This window comes from Salvelinus namaycush, chromosome 16 (genome assembly GCF_016432855.1).
Source record: "Salvelinus namaycush isolate Seneca chromosome 16, SaNama_1.0, whole genome shotgun sequence".
Classification (NCBI taxonomy): Eukaryota; Metazoa; Chordata; class Actinopteri; order Salmoniformes; family Salmonidae; genus Salvelinus; species Salvelinus namaycush.
Window position 1 is genome coordinate 1460648 of NC_052322.1, and position 18167 is coordinate 1478814.

Sequence of the window (18167 nt, forward strand, 5' to 3'; positions counted from 1 at the left end):
CGGTAAATTGGTTAATAGACCAATAACAAAAAGAGTTCCAAACCACTCTGGCAATAACAGCTAGTTTTCAGTTTCCTCCTCCCTACTCAACCCACTCCCATACAGTCCTAGGAACATTCTTGCTTGAGAAATAGTTATTTGCTAAAAAGCTACTTTTTCCCATTTTAATGGAATTTTAACTTACAGTAAGGTACTTAATTGTTACCTAGAAATTATTTAAAATTTATATAAAACATCTGCATTGGGCCTTTAGGCAAATGGAGTGGTCTTGCATGGCTCAACTGTATCAGACTTATTGCTTCAATGTGACCAATATTCTGCTTTATGGAAAAGACAGTCATATTCTCCACCCTTTGTACTAAAAACCCATCTGCCACCAAATGCACCTAGATAAAACAGACGTGAGAACATCTTAACAGGTTTACTGCATAGCATTCATGTGTTGGTGCACATTGCAGGTGCATTACTAAATGTTAATGTGTTATGCCACTAGACTAGGGGCTATCAAACTTATAGCCCACTAGGCTTTTCAGGAATACAACTCATTTATAAATGTAGGATCTAGATCCCATCTACTAAGAGTGTACTTGTTGCCACTGAGTTCATATTTGAGTATTTGTGCATCAGGAGCAGCAGGAGAATGCAGCACAACATCACGAGAAGCAGCGACAGATAGGAGTCGTAATAGAACTAGGCACAAAGATGGCCGATATAGCAGCCTTATATAGGTTCACCCTGACACTGAAAAGGACAATCAAAACAGGTGCTACTACAAAGGTTCTATATATGTGATGTAGTACTGACATAGTATTACACAGGTACCATACTCTTCATGTGATGTAGTAATACTACACAGGTACTATTAATCTGATGAAACGTAGTCTAGAGAGAAAGAGTGGCAAGACAACAAATCCAATCAGAAAATGGAAGGCTAATCCTGTGGCCAGATGGATACAAACAAAATGTGTTCTGTACAAGCTATGTCCTCTTCTAAAGTAGACCCACCTTACACACAAGGGCTGTCACTAGGCAACACTTCCCTACAGTGTAATTACTGATGAAGGGCAATGGAAATGGTTCTTTTCAGCTGGTCAAGGCTGTGTGTTAAAAGTCCCCCGAGTGGGATAGTGCAGATTGTCAGTAAACCGTCATCCTTTCATTTCTGTTCCATCCATTTGACCAGTGGGACTCCATCAACGTCCGTCTGTCCGATCATCTGCCTGTCAGTCCATCTGTCAGTACCTCCTTTTCCCGAGCTTCCCAGTGTCTGTCATGCAGGTTTTAGGCCGAAGCGCTGCAAGATTAGAAACCAAATATGGTTTTGGTTCATTAGTGTCGAAAAAATGAAGGCTGCTTCAACACACAAAAATAGACAAAACATCAGAAATTCAATGTATTTTCCCCCCCTTTGTTTTCAGCAGGCAGGGGGGAAATTCACACAAACGTTTGTGTCTTTGATATGTTTAAAAGACACTGAAACATTTGGGTTGATAAGTGTGGAAATATCAGCTCTGAAATACCAATATTGATAATGTAGCTTTTAGTTTCATTTGCTTCTCACTGATTATTGTATTATACCTGGTATTTTTAAATGTATACAGTATATACTGAACTGCTTTGCTTACCTGGATCAGCTGTTTGTTTCTTCTTGTGGTGATGAACTATCTCGTTCTCATTGGTCATCTTCACATCTTGGTCCTCCACATAAATGCTGCAAAACAACACAAGGAGGGGAAAACACACCAGTTTCACTTGAGTCTTTGCATAATCTGGCCAGGTATATGAAAGACTGGAGCATGGGAGCTGCGGATAACACAAAAACTAAGGACGGATTGACTGACGGCAACAAAGCTTGACGCGAGCAGGTCCAACTCTTGTGTCTTACAATGAAGTTACAGAAAGGTGAAGAGACATGAGTGACAAGGGACGAGGAGGTCTGTTTGGAACTACTGTAGAAGGACTTGGCATCACAAGTCAAGCTGTGGGTTGGAGGTGGGTTGACTGGGGTGATTTGGGGACATGAACACAACTTTTTATAAACATGACTTTACCACGGGGGGGCTGACTGACAAGGCTAAAGAGGGACTCTGTTACTCACTGTTTCAAATCGCGATGTCTGCTACCGCGGGGGCTGGAGTAGAGAGAGCACATCTCCGTTGAACACGAGTCACAAAGAGGTATACTTCAGTGCTAATTACACACTGTTATAACTGATAGGAACGTCTGTCCTTGAAAATACAGAGTTTCTCCCACTATGGTAGCCAAGGTCTCCTGCCATATGAAAAAACTCACATCATGTGAAAATGGTAAATGACTTCACATGCTCATGTTGACTGCAGCTAGACAGAAGAACCAATAAGAATGTGTGCAAGTTGATGGACAAGCAGCAAAACCGATCCGCACATGCGTGAATTTCGATGGACAGGGAAATCATTTGCTTATATCTGGCTGCAGCAGCCAATCCCATGCTGGGTTACCTGATGACAGTGTTCCTTTCACGGTGGGCAATGTGGGCGTTGTCGGTGAAGAGGATGGTGTGGTAGAGCACCGCCGGGTCACAGGTGGGCAGGATGCCCCGCGCCGCCTGGCTCACACTGTCCAAGATGCCGTTATACACCAGGAGGTCATCTACTAGCAGCTACACAAGGAAGGCTTACTGTAGTCATTCATTTATTACCCCTTATTTAAGCCCAGAAAGTTTAACAGAGAACAGACTCTTGTTTACAGCAATGTGTATATAGATATGTATTGATGTGTATATAGAGTGCATTTGGAAAATATTCAGACCCCTTGACATTTTCCACATTTTGTTACGTTACTGCCTAATTCTAAAATTGATTAAATATACATATCTACAGGAACGTCTGTCCTGTAGATTGTTTTTTCCCCCTCATCAATCTACACACAATACCCCATAATGACACCAACAATTTGAATGTTTTGCTAATTTATAAAAAATACAAAATTGAAATATGACATTTACATAAGTATTCAGACCCTTTACTAAGTACTCTGTTGAAGCACCTTTGGCATGGATTACAGCCTCGAGTCTTCTTACCACCCTGCATCCCACTGCTGGCTTGCTTCTGAAGCTAAGCAGGGTTGGTCCCTGGATGGGAGACCAGATGCTGCTGGAAGTGGATATGGAGGGCCAGTAGGAGGCACCTTTTCCTCTGCTCCCCAAAAATATCCCATTGCCCCAGGGCAGTGATTGGGGACATTGCCTTGTGTAGGGTGCTGTCATTCGGATGGGGAGTTAAACGGGTGTCCTGACTCTCTGTGGTCACTAAAGATCCCATGGCACTTATTGTAAGAGTAGGGGTGTTAACCCTGGTGTCCTGGCTAAATTCCCAATCTGGTCACCTAATCATCCCCAGCTTACAATTGGCTCATTTCTCTCCCTGTAACTATTCCCCAGGTTGTTGCTGTAAATGAGAATGTGTTCTCAGTCAACTTACCTGGTAAAACAAGGGTACAAAAAAATCTGCTTTGTTGGCACACCTGTATTTGGGGAGTTTCTCCCATTCTACTCTGCAGATCCTCTCAAGCTCTGTCAGGTTGGATGAGCGTCACTGCACAGCTATTTTCAGGTCTCTCCAGAGATGTTAGATCGGGTTCAAGTCTGGGCTCTGACTGAGCCACTCAAGGACATTCAGAGACATGTCCCGAAGCCACTTCTGTGTTGTCTTGGCTGTGTGCTTATGGTCATTTTCCTGTTGGAAGGTGAACCTTCACCCCAGTCAGGTCCTAAACACTCTGGAGCAGGTTTTCATCAAGAATCTATGTACTTTGCGACGTTCATCTTTCCCTCGATCCTGACTAGTCTCCCAATCTCTGCCGCTGAAAAACATCCCCACAGCATGATGCTGCCACTACCACACTTCATCATAGGGATGGTGCCAGGTTTCCTCCAGACGTGACACTTGGCATTCAGGCCAAAGAGTGCAACTTGGTTTCATCAGACCAGAGAATCTTGTTTCGAATGGTCTTAGAGTCTTTAGGTGCCTTTTGGCAAACTCCAAGTGGGATTTCATGTGCCTTTAGCTGACGAGTGGCTTCCGTCTGGCCACTCTACCATAAAGGCCTGATTGGTGGAGAGATGGTTGTCCTTCAGGAAATTTCTCCCATCTCCACAGAGGAACTCTAGAGCTCTGTCAGAGTGACTATCGGGTTCTTGGTCACCTCTCTGACCAAGGCTCTTCTCCCCCGTTTGCTGAGTTTGGCCGGGTGGCCAGCTCTAGGAAGCGTTGTGGTGGTTCCAAACGTCTTCCATTTAAGAATGATGGAGGCCACTGTGTAATTGGGGACATTCAATACTGCAGAAATAGTTTGGTACGTGCACTGTCAACTGCAGGACATTATATAGACAGGTGTGTGCCTTAACAAATCATGTCCAATCAATTGAATTTATCACAGGTGGACTCCAATCAAGTTGTAGAAACATCTCAAGGATGATCAATGGAAACAGGATGCATATGAGCTTAATTTCAAGTCTCATAGAAAAGGGTCTGAATACTTGTGTAAATAAGGTATCTGTTTTTTATTTTTGATACATTTCTAAACATTTCTAAAAACCTGTTTTCGCTTTTTTTATTATGGGGTTGTGTGTGTAGATTGATGAGGACTTACATTTTTTTTAAATCAATTTTAGAATAAGGCTGTAAGGTCTGTTTGGAAAAAGTCAAGGGGTCTGAATACTTTCCGAATGCACTGTAGATATGTATATTTAGATATGTATAGATGTGTATATAGATATCTATAATGTAATTGTTCTTTATTGTTGTTTGACAGGTCGTCAATGTTAAACCTTTTTTTTTTCTTAATTTACTTACCTGTGTAAATAAAGGTGAAATAAAACTCGGGAAGAATTCCTAATAATAGTACTTTATTAGACCATTATAGTCTGAAATTATCCTTATTCTGCTTTGCTCCCAAGTCCTAACATCTGTGTCTCTCTGATGAATGTGTTACTGTACTGAGAAGGAGAGAGAAGACTGACTTACCCCAAACTCCTTTACCCCCCTCTGTGGTGTCTTGGAGTAGTTCCACAGTTTGATCATGGACACGGTCACCGGCTGGTCAAATATGAGATACACGCGATTCACCAGTCCGGGGAGTACCGGTGCTAGCCACATGTGTATGCCATCATGAGTGTTGTTCACTCCATCTACCAGCTTATCTGGAGTCCTCACGTCACCGTTCACACTGTCCAGGACATTCACACTGTCTGGGAACGCAGCGATATCTTGAAGCATTGTTTAAAGAATGGACTCGGCCAAACTGCGTTGACTACTATGTCATTACTCCTGCCATTTCCATTTCCTCTACTGTACAGCCACCCTTTTACTATTTCAGGGTACATTTACAGTTTGGGAGTTCACCAAACTTGGTCCAGGGAAGGTACATGAGGTTTCCACTATATGAACAAGCTACAAAACAAGCTAAAAAAATATGAAAACAAAAACTAGTGTGGTTAGGTTTAAAAACAGATTTTAAGAAGAGAAATTGTAGAACTAGGCGGTGCTTCCAACTTTGCAACTTGGCCAGATATTGACGACCGGTACAGGGAGAGCAGGCTTTCGTTCCACACCAGCACTAAACACACCTGATTCAACTAATCATCACACCCTTGATTGACTGAATAAGGTGTTTTAATGCTCGGCTAAAACTAAAGCCGCGACACCCTGTGGATTTCTAGGACCGGGGTTTATGACCAGTCTTAGGCTAGCTAGCTCAGCCAGTCAGGTCAAGTGAGACTTGTGACCACTGGGTGTAAGTGTAGATTGCAGCAGTGGTGGTTCTCAGTGTGTGTGTGTATGTGTTTGTGGTGTTAACATTGTAGGTAGGATACTGTTGTCACTGAGGGGTATCTTCTTGTTGTTTTGGTCATAGAACTCCAGGCCGTTCATGCCAATGTAGTAGGGGTCACCCCAGGTGGTCAGCAGCTGCAGCTGGAAGATGACTGGTGGGTCAAGGGTTAAGGAAGAGACGTGGAGCCGTGTACACACTTAGGACTTTTACAGTCATCAAGTCATTTAGTGATCACAGTATCTCAAGCAGGCAAAACTGGTTGTAATGACATTGAATATGTACAGTATGTCTTTTATGAAAGGTAAAATATATACTGTATATTGTCAATTCTATCTACTAAAAGGTGAAATATTTTGTTTGTAAAAGTTATGCACTGGTCGCAGAATTTCTGTATGTCTATGTAAGGTGACATGTTACGTTAGTAAAGGCAGCGGTCCAAATCTGTGTGATTTCTGAAGATTTAAAAAAAATTGTATAACATTTTCGTTGTTGGACATAAAAGACTATACAATCACCAGTAAATCAGCTGAAAGTGATTTTAATTTAAAAAATATTCTAAATGAAAGTATTCTCACGCATAAATAGAGAGAAATATGTGATCTTAGCCCAATGTAATCAGGGTTTGATATTATGTTTTTGTCAAATACTATATCTGTTTAGGCTTCTTGTGTACAAATTATTTATAATTATGTTCTGGACCCCCGACCATCCGCTTAAGAAAGAATCGTCCCATTGGCTGAATGTATTTGGGTACCCCTGCTATAGGCCTTATATTCTGTGGGACTATGTCTTGTGTGCAGCAGGAGGAAGGATACATCCACAAGGCATGATGGGGGCCTCGTAGTCCATGCTGGCTTGCTCCTGTCTTCTGGAGCCAGGCCTGAAAACCATCGGAAGACACAAACCTTAAAATGACATCTCATATTGTATTGCATTACAGTAGTAGAGCATATGAATTATCGTATCAATGATTCATTTGATACATCACTAGGTGTTTGGCACAGTGGGGATAATAGACAGAATGCTATTTTACGAGATGCTAAAACAATTAGCCTGGTCCCAGATCTGTTTGTGCCGTCTCGCCAACTCGTATGGTCATTAGTAAGACATCCCAAACCGATATGGGACCAGACTAGCCTACAAGTAAGTAGTCACTTGAGTGTGTAGGCCGAGTCCTCTGCTGTGCTGTTGACCAGGCCAGTGGTGGGGGTCTGGAGAAAGTCGATGAAGAGGATCTCCTGAGCAAAGTCAAAGTGACAGTTCCCTGGTCCCTTCCTAATGAGGAAGCCCTCTGCTGGAGAGATGAGCCTATCGTCCAGAGACACATGGATCACCTTCACCTGGAGAACACATGAATAGGAAATGGTTATCTTAAATGTTTTCGTAAGGAATAGGGATTCACCCCTTAACAAAAAAAATATTCTCAGTCAATATTCAAATATCTTTAAGGATCTATGGCAGAATGTGAATGTATAGTAATTGCATATGCAGTTACGGAGCATCGTATATATTTATAGAACTACAATGCACTGCACCGTTAATGACAAGACTCACAAATGCAAAAGCAACCTACAGGGCCCAGATATTTCATTTTGAATTGACACTTCCACCAGGCTACTAAAGCCAGTTCTCCATCCCAGTGACTCTCTCTCTCACCCCTCTGTAGGAGTCCTCCGGGGTCTTGTTGTAGTTCCAGATGCGGAGGCCAGCCACCGTCTGGGCCTTGTCAAAGTTCACCGTCAGGGTGTGGTGCTGGCCACAGGAGAATGGAATCAGCCACATGTGCTGGTCCTCAGTGGTGATGTTGTGGCCATCAATGAGTCTGGACAGAGGAGAGAGAGACCTCACTGGTGATTCAGGAATATGTTGGAAATTAAAACTTACAGTTACGCAGTAACTAGTTAACTACACATGGTTGATGATATTACTAGTTTAACTAGCTTGTCCTGCGTTGCATATAATCAATGCGGTGCCTGTTAATTTATCATCGAATCACAGCCTACTTTGCCAAACGGGTGATGATTTAACAAGCGCATTCGCGAAAAAAGCACTGTCGTTGCACCAATGTACCTAACCATGAACATCAACGCCTTAATTAAAATCAATACACAAGTATATTTTTTAGGCAGTTTAGGAAAACAAAGCCTGTGTGAATCATCCTCTGGAATAACGCACATGCTTGGATAATAATGACAAAACCAACGTCTCTAGTAATACCCGTCTGAATAGGGCTATAACATGTCATAGAATAGGTTCATCAGCGTAGAGTGCGCCGCATCATCCCATGGGATCCGTCAAGGCTGCACACAGCAGAAATATCACGGAAATATTCTAGTTCTTACACATCCCCACCTATATTCAAACAAAAACATCTAAGATGTGCACTGCCTCCCATAGGAGGGTGATTGAGCACCCTTGTGTGACTGGGCTAGTGCTCACATCACACTGAGATTGCAGCCTACCAACCTACTATTCTGACAGTCAGATGTGCACTGCCTATCATGGGTGGGTAGATGAGCACTGCTATACAGTGCATTTGGAAAAGTATTCAGACCCCTTGACTTTATCCACATTTTGTTACGTTACAGCCTTATTCTAAAATGGATTCATTCATTTTCCCCCCTCCTCAATCTACACACAATAGCCCATAATGACAAAAAACTATTTTTTATACATTTTTGCAAATGTATAAAATAAAGAAAAACAGATATCACATTTACATAAGTATTCAGACCCTTTACTCAGTACTTTCTTGAAGCACCTTTGGCTATAATTACAGCCTAAAATCTTCTTGGGAATGACGCTACAAGCTTGGCACACCTATATTTGGGGAGTTTCTACCATTCTACTCTGCAGATCCTCTCAAGCTCTGTCAGGTTGGATGGGGAGCGTTGCTGCACAGCCATTTTCAGGTCTCTCCAGAGATGTTCGATTGGGTTCAAGTCAGGGCTCGGGCTGGGCTACTCAAGGACATTCAGAGACTTGTCCCGAAGCCAGTTCTGCGTTGTTTTGGCTGTGTGCTTGGGGTCATTGTCCTGTTGGAAGGTGAACCATCGCCCCAGTGTGAGGTTCTGAGCGCTCTGGACAGGTTTTCATCAAGGATCTTCGCTCTGTTCATCTTTCCCTCGATACGGAACAGTCTCCCAGTCCCTGCCGCTGAAAAACATCCCCACAGCATGATGCTGCCATAACCATGCTTCACCGTAGGGATGGTGCCAGGTTTCCTCCAGACATGATGCTTGGCATTCAGGCCAAAGAGTTCAATCTTGGTTTCATCAGACCAGACAATCTTGCTTCTCACATTATGAGAGTCTTTGGGCTGTCATGTGCCTTTTACTGAGGAGTAGCTTCCATCTGGCCACTCTACCGTAAAGGCTTGATTGGTGGAGTGCTGCAGAGATGGTTGTCCTTCAACACTGCAGAAATGTTTTGGTACCCTTCCCCAGATCTGTGCCTCGACACAATCCTGTCTCTGAGCTCTACGGACAATTCCTTCAACCTCATGGCTTGGTTTTTACTCTGACAACTGTGGGACCTTCTATAGACAGGTGTGTGCCTTTCCAAATCATGTCGAATCAATTTAATTTATCACAGGTGGACTCCAAGTTGTAGAAACATCTTAAGGATGATCAATGGAAACAGGATGCACCTGAGCTCAATTTATAGTCTCATAGCGAAGGGTCTGAATACTTACGTAAATAAGGTATTTCTGTTTTTTATGAGGTATTGTGTGTAGATTGATGAGCATTTTTTTTGTTTTATCCATTTTAGAATAAGGCTGTAATGTAACAAAATGTGTAAAAAAGTCAAAGGGTCTGAATACTTTCCGGATGCATTGTATATCGAATGAAAGCCATAATAAACATTGACATGATAGACACTTAAGAGATAGTCAGTTGAATGAAATCCCTTACAATACTGTTGTTGGCTGTGTTGATGAAGTTGTTGACAAGTTAACTGGATAACGACTTAAAATAAAAGGTAACTGCCAAAATAAAGGAAACATCATCATAAAGTGTCTTAGTAGAGTGTTGGGCCACCACGAATCAAAACAGCTTCAATGCACCTTGGCATAATTTCGACAAGTGTCTGGAACTCAATTGTGGACTCTATGTTGGACCCCAGGAAGAGGAACTGCTGCATGTGCAGTAGCTAATGAGGATCCTAATAAACAAAACAATTGGAGGGATGCGACACCATTCTTCCAAGAGAAATTCCATCATTTGGTGTTTTGTTGATGGAAAACGCTGTCTCAGGCGCCGCTCCAGAATCTCCCATAAGTGTTCAATTGGGTTAAGATCTGGTGACTTTCATTCAGTGACCACTCGTTCCCTGTGGATGGGGGCATTGTCATCCTATGGGGGCATAGCCATGGTAGCCAAAATAATGGCCGGCCCAGCATTTTTATACATGACCCTAAGCATGATGGGATGTTAATTGCTTAATAAACTCATGAACCACACGTGTGGAAGCACCTACTTTTAATACACTTTGTATCCCTTTTCTACTCAAGTGTTTCCATTATTTCCTCACTTACCTGTACATCCTGTGGTCAGAAGTTATGCAGTTAGATCCATCTACATTGTCAGCAGTGTGAGGTCAGAGACACGCACGCACGCACACACACAGACACAGTACTCACTTATCGAGGGTGTGTGCTTCCTGGCCGTACTCAGGCAGGTCATTGAGGTCCCGTGGAGAGGCATCCACCATGGTCAGGTCCAGAGGCAGGCTGTCCCCCTCCTTCCCCACAACCTCTAACCCTGTCAGTCCCAGGTAGTGGGAGTCCCCCCACGTCATACTCAACTCTATTCTAAGGCCTGAAGGGGGGGGGAAGGAGAAGGATAGAGAGTCCGTGTGAAACAAGCTGAGCTAGCGACATTTTACAGAGAGAAAAATACAGTCCTGTGTTTAAAATGAGGAATGAATGAATTGATCATGAATAACACTAACTTAGAAGGGAGTACTCACACTTTCCGTTGTGCATTCCTGGGATCTGCTCCAGGGTCTCCTCAGACTGACCATCAGTATGGTTCAGATGGAGTTTTAACTGAAAAATGTCAGTGAATAGAAACCAGAAATGTTAGTGCTAGGCTGGAACAAAACCTGCACGTCTTGTATCAATCCGGCAGGTAGCCTAGTGGTTAGAGCGTTGGACTAGTAACCGAAAAGCTGGAACAAAACCTGCACGTCTTGTATCAATCCGGCAGGTAGCCTAGTGGTTAGAGCGTTGGACTAGTAACCGAAAGGTTGCAAGATCGAATCCCCGAGCTGACAAGGTAAAAATCTGTAATTTTGCCACTGAACAAGGCAATTAATCCACTGTTCCTAGGCCGTCATTGAAAATAAGAATTTGTTCTTAACTGACTTTCCATGTATTCACTGTAGTCTCAGTCAGTCATGTTGTACTCACAGTGAGGTCGTCCTCGGGTCTGAAGCCAGTCTGGGTGAAGGGTCTGTCCTCCCCCTCTCCGTCGGCCGTGCGGGGCCTCTGCAGCTCCTCCTCATACCCCACCAGCTCTTCGAAGCCCTCCGCCTCCCCGCAGAACGTCTCGTCGTAGCGCGACATAGCCTCCAGGATCTCATCATTCGTGGTGAACAAGATGGTGTCCCCGAACTGGTCCAGACCTAAGAGGAGAGGGGTGGAGGTATAATTCAGGATGTTAGAGGCAAACATGTTTTAATGCATGGGCAACAAATGACATTAAACCTACACTGAGCGTATAAAACATAAAGAACACAAGCTCTTTCCATGACATAGACTGATCAGGTGAATCCAGGTGAAAGCTATGATCCCTTATTGATGTCACTTGTTAAATCCACTTCAATCAGTGTAGATGAATGGGAGGAGAGAGGTTAAATAAGGACTTTTAAGCCTCGAGACAATTGAGACATAGATTGTGTGCGTGTGCCATTCAGAGGGTGAATGGGCAAGACAAAAGATTTGAGTGCCTTTGAACGGGCTATGGTAGTAGGTTTGTGTCAAGAACTGCAACGCTGATGGGTTTTTCACGCTCATCAGTTTCCCGTGTGTATTAACAATGGTCCCCGACCCAAAGGACATCCAGCCAAATTGACACAACTGTGGGAAGCATCGGAGTCAACATGGGCCAGCATCCCTGTGGAACCTTGTAGAGTCCATGCCCCGACGAATTGAGGCTGTTCTGAGGGCAAAAGCGGGGGTGTGCAACTCAATATTAGGGAGGCGTTCTTAATGTTTTGTACACTCAGTGTATTTTGTCACCAAACAAATGCTGTAGTTCTACGATCTAATGTAATATAATATCACAAAGCTCCTAAAATAAGGACCTAGTATAGGCCAACTGTGGTAGAACTATAACATGGGATACATTTAGGTGTCTAAGGAGATCCCTCACTCATGATCCCCCCTTACCTCCAGACAGTGTCCCTGACGCCTTGGCGATCTCTCCCCTGAAGATGCACCTCCCATCCAGCAGCATCTCAGCCTCCTTCACCCCCCTGAACGAGTGGATCCTGGACTTGTTGTAATTCCACACTCTTATCATGGCCACCTGACATGGCCCAGCGAACTCCAGGTAGATCACGTGACTCATCCCCTGGGTGAACGGCGCCAGCCACAGGTGCATGTCGTCCTGCGTGCGGTTGATTCCGTCGATTAGGTTGGCGACTACGCGCGGGTCTTTGCCGTAGGCGGGCAGCACGTTAATATCGGGTGGATCGGCTTGGATGTGGGCGGGCCGGACGGGCTGACCGCTGGAGCTGAAGACTTCCAGACCGTTGAGGCCCACGTAGTGACGGTCGCCCCATGTGGACAGGATGTTAATGACCAGACGTTGACCACGTGGGAGGACCGGAATCTCAAACTCTGGCTCGGCGGAAAGGTCATCCACCGGGTCATCGCAGAAGCCCCCTTGAGGGGCGGGTGAAGAGAGGTGGGACAAGGAGGGGAAGGGGCTGCAGGGGGGGCCTGCTGGGTCGGAGGTGATACTGGCGGCTCTGGAGGAACGCTGGAGGAACTCGTCAAAGATGTCGCCCTCGAAGCCCATGTTGGAGATGCGACCACGCTGGCACTGGTTGAACTTTGTGAGGGAGTCCCAGGACTCCATGAGGTTGTCATCCTGGGCCTGCCGGTTGTGGAGCGTGGCCCGTGGGGTACGATGCTGCCTTTTGCTGCTGCTGCCTGACACTGAACTTGGCTCCTCTGTGGAATCAACACACTCTCATGTTACCTCAAAGACCATGCAGAGTACCTAATACAAGTGTAGCTAAGCAAGCTTATTTTTTGACCGTTTTATACATTGTGGTACTCCATATCATTTTGCGAGTAAGAATTCTCCAACTAAAGTTATGGCCCACAATAATCCTAAAATAATAGTACATATTTCAGTTACGAAGAAGATAAAAATTTTATGGTAATGATTATGTAATTTTCACACTGAATAGCCCAACTCCGACAGCTGGTGTGATAATGGTCAAAGAGTCTATGGCCCACTTTCAGCTGACACATCCACAACAGATATGGTCAGATCCAGCTGGCATGTGCCCTGTGTGTGTGTGTGTGTGTGTGTGTGTGTATGTGTTTGTTTCCAGATAGGGGAAAAACAAGCTATTACTAAAGGGTCTGGGGGGGGAGTATGTCTGTTGTCATGGAGATAAAGGGGGATTATTATAGGATGCAGGCCTAGATTTGTTGTGATGCAGCAATCTGTCTGCTCTATAATCTCATTTAGGAAAAAAAATAAGATATGTCTGGTCTGCCGTTGACAAGAACAACGAGATTTCTCAATATCCTCAACATTGGGAAACCAATGGCAGATCCTGGGGGAAAAACATTCTTGAGTTGCAAAATAAAGGCAAGTAGACAAACAGGCTACCAGTAGAGATGATTCTGTCTCAAATCACATTAACTTCTCATATCTTGCCTGCACAGCCCAGTATGCAGAGTAGATAAAGGAGCCGCAAAAGTATGAAATCACACACACACACACACACACACACACACACACACACACACACACACACACACACACACACACACACACACACACACACACACACACACACACACACACACACACACACACACACACACACACACACACACACACACACACACACACAGGGTATATTATCCTACCTGTGGTCGGTCCAATGGCTCCATGCTGGTGCTCCTCTGCTGGTTTTCTGCTACTAGTGTTGTTGTTCATGCCTGAGCTCCTACGTCCACTAACAGGCCGGTCCTGGCGCTGCTGGTCACTCAGCTCCTCCAGCAGGTCACGTCCCAGGTCCAGAGAGTCTGCACTCCACTGGCCCTCGTTCACAGTCCTGTCCACCCCCCGACACACCCTCCCCGGGTTACAGCCCAGCTCCGGGAGCACCGAGGTAGAGGGGGATTGGGGGAGGGGAGGTTTGGGCTCCACAGACTGCTGGGGCACTAGCCAGAGGGGTCTCTCCCTTCCGGCCTCGCAGCCCTCAGGGGCACTCCGGGCCAGGGGCTGTAGCCACTGGGGACTCCTGGAGGAAGAAGGCTGGGTGGTGACTGTGCACTCTGTGGGTTGACCCGACTGCTCCAGCTGCTGTTTCAGAGGGGGGTGGGGGAGGGCCAGGTCCGGAGGGTCCATGTCAAAGGAGTCCCAGTTTGTAGATGTGGGGGAGGGGGGATTGTAGATTTTATCCTGCATGTCTATCCTGACCTGAGCTAGCCCCTCAGAGAGTCCGTGGTTGGGGTCTCGATTCTCCCCTCTGGTTTCCACCCACACGCCACTCTCGTCATGGCGCTGTGGGCTGGCACCCCGCAGACTGTGGCCGGACCCCACTGGGCTGGGAGAGAAGGATTCTGGGACTTGGAGTGCCTGGAGGTCGATGCTGGTGCTGTAATCAAAGATCTGGTTGCCACAGCCCTTGTCCAGCTCACCTTCAAACACCAGCGTGCTGTTGAGGTAAAGATTCACATGCCGGGCACCAACGTCCAGGTCCTAAAAAAGAACAGCACAGCTATTTCAGGCTCTAAGCAGGGCAATATTTAGGTAATGCATGGATATCGGTAGACCGTATAAGAAAAGCAACATTGAAAATTCCAAGTCAAACACATCTCAATGAAAAATGCAGAGGTGAAAAAGGAAAATGTCAAAGAGCTTGAATATTGATGTGAACGTGACATAGATCAACACTGAAACGGATACCATACTGTTAACCAAGGAGCTTCCTAGTTGTAGGCCCCAATATTCTTTCCCACAGGTATGTAGACAGAGTCAATTAAGCTAACCGTGCAGACGTAGTCAACTGGAAAGCTAATTGTAAGTAGCCTCCTTACCAACACACACAGACAGACATGGGGGATGGCTAAATGGCTAAGACCAGACTCACATCTCCTCAATCCCTGCTCATTAGATCAGTGTATCCCCACCCCCTGGATCCCACAGTATCAAACAGCTCCTTACCTCGCATCCTAAAACACACCACTAGAACCTAAAATAGGACTCAATGAACAGAGACACTGCTGATATCAACCCATATCATCCATAGTTCCAGACAGACCCCTGGTTGCCTGGGCTTTGTGATTCCCGTCCTTCCCTTTTTTGACAGCAGCAGGGCGAGAGGCGAGAGCAGTAACCTGGGCGTCCCCTCACTAATCCTCCAGGTCTAATCTCCTACTGTTCCACATTTGGACTGACTGATAGCTTACACAGACACGGCTTGAAGGCTATACCCTCCCTCCCAAAGCCTTCTGCCAGTATGGTGGTCACCCTGTAGAATGACAGGGGCTGGCTGAAGCAAGCTGGATTTATGAGCAACCTTTAACAGATGATGGTGTTTATTTTAGTAAACCCTGAATAACCCTGAACTAGGACTGGTGTGATGAACCAATCAGAGGCTGTATATATGTAAGGGCTGCACATACAGTAAGTGCTAACAACTTAATATACTTAAGTACCATTTCTATCAAAATCCACTTGAATCCTTACCTAATGCAACCCTTTTTACTATAATTGGCAACCTCTATTGCAAAGGCTCCAGCCAAAAGCAGTGCACTACAAAATAAGGAATAGGGTGCCATTTCAGACTCAATCTGCTAGTTTGGCCCTAAAATGGGCTCTTACACTGAGGCTCCTGTTGTAGTTCCAGATCTTGATCAGAGATATCCCAAAGTCCGGAGAGCGCTCCGTGTTCCTGATGATGAAGTAGAGTTGGACCGGAAGATGGAAAGGACAGGTCCACATATGACACTCCTTTGTGGTCTGGTGGTCAAACCAACACAACAACATATAAGCAGTCAGTTTATGTAAAAAATACAAATCTGCATTTTTTATTGGTCATATACACATATTTAGCAGATGTTATTGCGGGTGAAGCGAAATAGATGAATACATTCACTTACAAAGCCCGTGCAGTCAAAATGTTCCTGTATTTTATATATATTTCCACAGTAAGAGGTTGGACAAATACTGTAATATTGTGAAAATGATGATAATTCCCTTTTAGTGTAAGAGCTGTTTAAAAAGACAGCCTGAAATTTCAGCCTGTTTTGGTGGGATGGAATTTTGGCCTGGCTGATGACATCACCAGGTGGTAAATTAGTTAATAGACCAATAAGAAAGAAAGTTCCAAACCGCTCTGCCAATAACAGATAGTTTTAAATGTTTTTCCCTCCCCACTCAGACCACTCTAAGACAGTCCTAGCAAAATTATTGCTAGAGAAATGGCTCTTGCTAAGAAGCTATTATTGTTTATTTTTGATAATTTTAATTGAAAACAATCACAGTAAGGTACTTAATTGTTACCCATAAATTAATTTGTATTGAGATAAAAATGGCTGCATTGGGCCTTTAAAATGACCAGAGACCCAATATACTGTAATCTGGTAACACTCAGAGTACCATATTGCTAAAGCGTAATACAGTCCAAAGCCACTGAGCCGTGATAGTCCGGCAACCCATTGTGACATAGCTACACGGCACCTCCCCCAAATTCCCAACCAACACGACTCTGCAAACGCGTCTTCTATTCATTTGAATGGGGTGAAGGTTGGAGAAATTGCTCGAGCCGCACTGAGAAATCGGAAAGCAAAAGGTCCAATATTCTAGAAAAATGCGGACCTCTACACGTTTTAGACTATGATAAGAACTTCATGTGTATTAAGCATATTTACAGTGCTATGAAAAAGTACTTGCCCCCTTTCTAATTTTCTCTACCTTTTCATATGTTTGATACTACAGTAAATGTTATCCGATATTCAACCAAATCCTAATATTAGATAAATGGAACCTGAGTGAACAAATAACACAACAATTACATACTTATTTCAATTATTACATAAACACAGTTACAGTTGAAGTCGGAAGTTTACATACACCTTAGCCAAATACATTTAAACTCAACATACATTTAAACTCCGAGTAACAATTCCCTGTCTTAGGTCAGTTTGGATCACCACTTTACTTTAAGAATGTGTAATGTCAGAATAATAGTAGAGAATTATTTATTTCAGCTTTTATTTCTTTCATCGCATTCCCAGTGAGTCAGAAGTTTACATACACTCAATTAGTATTTGATAGCATTGCCTTTAAATTGTTTAACTTGGGTCAAACGTTTCGGGTAGCCTTCCACAAGCTTCCCACAATAAGTTGGGTAAATTTTGTCCCATTCCTCCTGACAAAGCTGGTGTAACTGAGTCAGGTTTGTAGGCCTCCTTGCTCACACACGCTTTTTTGGTTCTGCCCACAAATTTTCTATAGGATTGAGGTCAGGGCTTTGTGATGGCATCTCCAATACCTTGACTTTGATGTCCTTAAGCCATTTTGCCACAACTTTGGAAGAATGCTTGGGGTCATTGTTCATTTGAAAGACCCATTTGTGACCAAGCTTTAACTTCCTGACTGATGTCTTGAGATGTTGCTTCAATATATCAAAAATAATTTTCCTCCCTCATGATGGCATCTATTTTGTGAAGTGCACCAGATCCTCTTGCAGCAAAGCACCCCCACAACATGATGCTGCCACCCCGTGCTTCACAGTTGGGATGGTGTTCTTCAGCTTGCAAGCATCCCCTTTTTCCTCCAAACATAATGATGGTCATTATGGACAAACAGTTCTATTTTTGTTTCATCAGACCAGAGGACATTTCTCCAAAAAGTACGATCTTCGTCTCCATGTGCAGTTGCAAACCATAGTCTGGCTTTTTATGGCGGTTTTGGAGCAGTGGCTTCTTCCTTGCTGAGCGGCCTTTCAGGTTGTTTCGATATAGGACTCGTTCTACTGTGGATTTAGATACTTTTGTACATGTTTCCTCCAGAATCTTCACAAGGTCCTTTGCTGTTGTTCTGGGATTGATTTGCACTTTTCGCACCAAAGTACGTTCATCTCTAGGCGACAGA

The 18167-nt window shown here is 44.3% G+C and overlaps 1 protein-coding gene across 1 annotated transcript in view; it reads right to left on the bottom strand.

Moving 5' to 3' along the window:
• Positions 1–1235: 1235 nt before the first annotated feature.
• The window catches only part of LOC120060847 (katanin-interacting protein-like), a 30645-nt gene continuing 13713 nt past the window's right edge, over positions 1236–18167 (bottom strand). The window contains 15 exon segments of the mRNA XM_039010263.1: positions 1236–1294; positions 1626–1711; positions 2478–2638; positions 5004–5245; positions 5852–5962; positions 6627–6691; positions 6887–6897; positions 7005–7151; positions 7468–7633; positions 10454–10631; positions 10783–10810; positions 11195–11439; positions 12206–12994; positions 13931–14768; positions 15894–16031. Coding sequence (XP_038866191.1) covers positions 1236–1294; positions 1626–1711; positions 2478–2638; positions 5004–5245; positions 5852–5962; positions 6627–6691; positions 6887–6897; positions 7005–7151; positions 7468–7633; positions 10454–10631; positions 10783–10810; positions 11195–11439; positions 12206–12994; positions 13931–14768; positions 15894–16031 — 3264 coding nt within the window.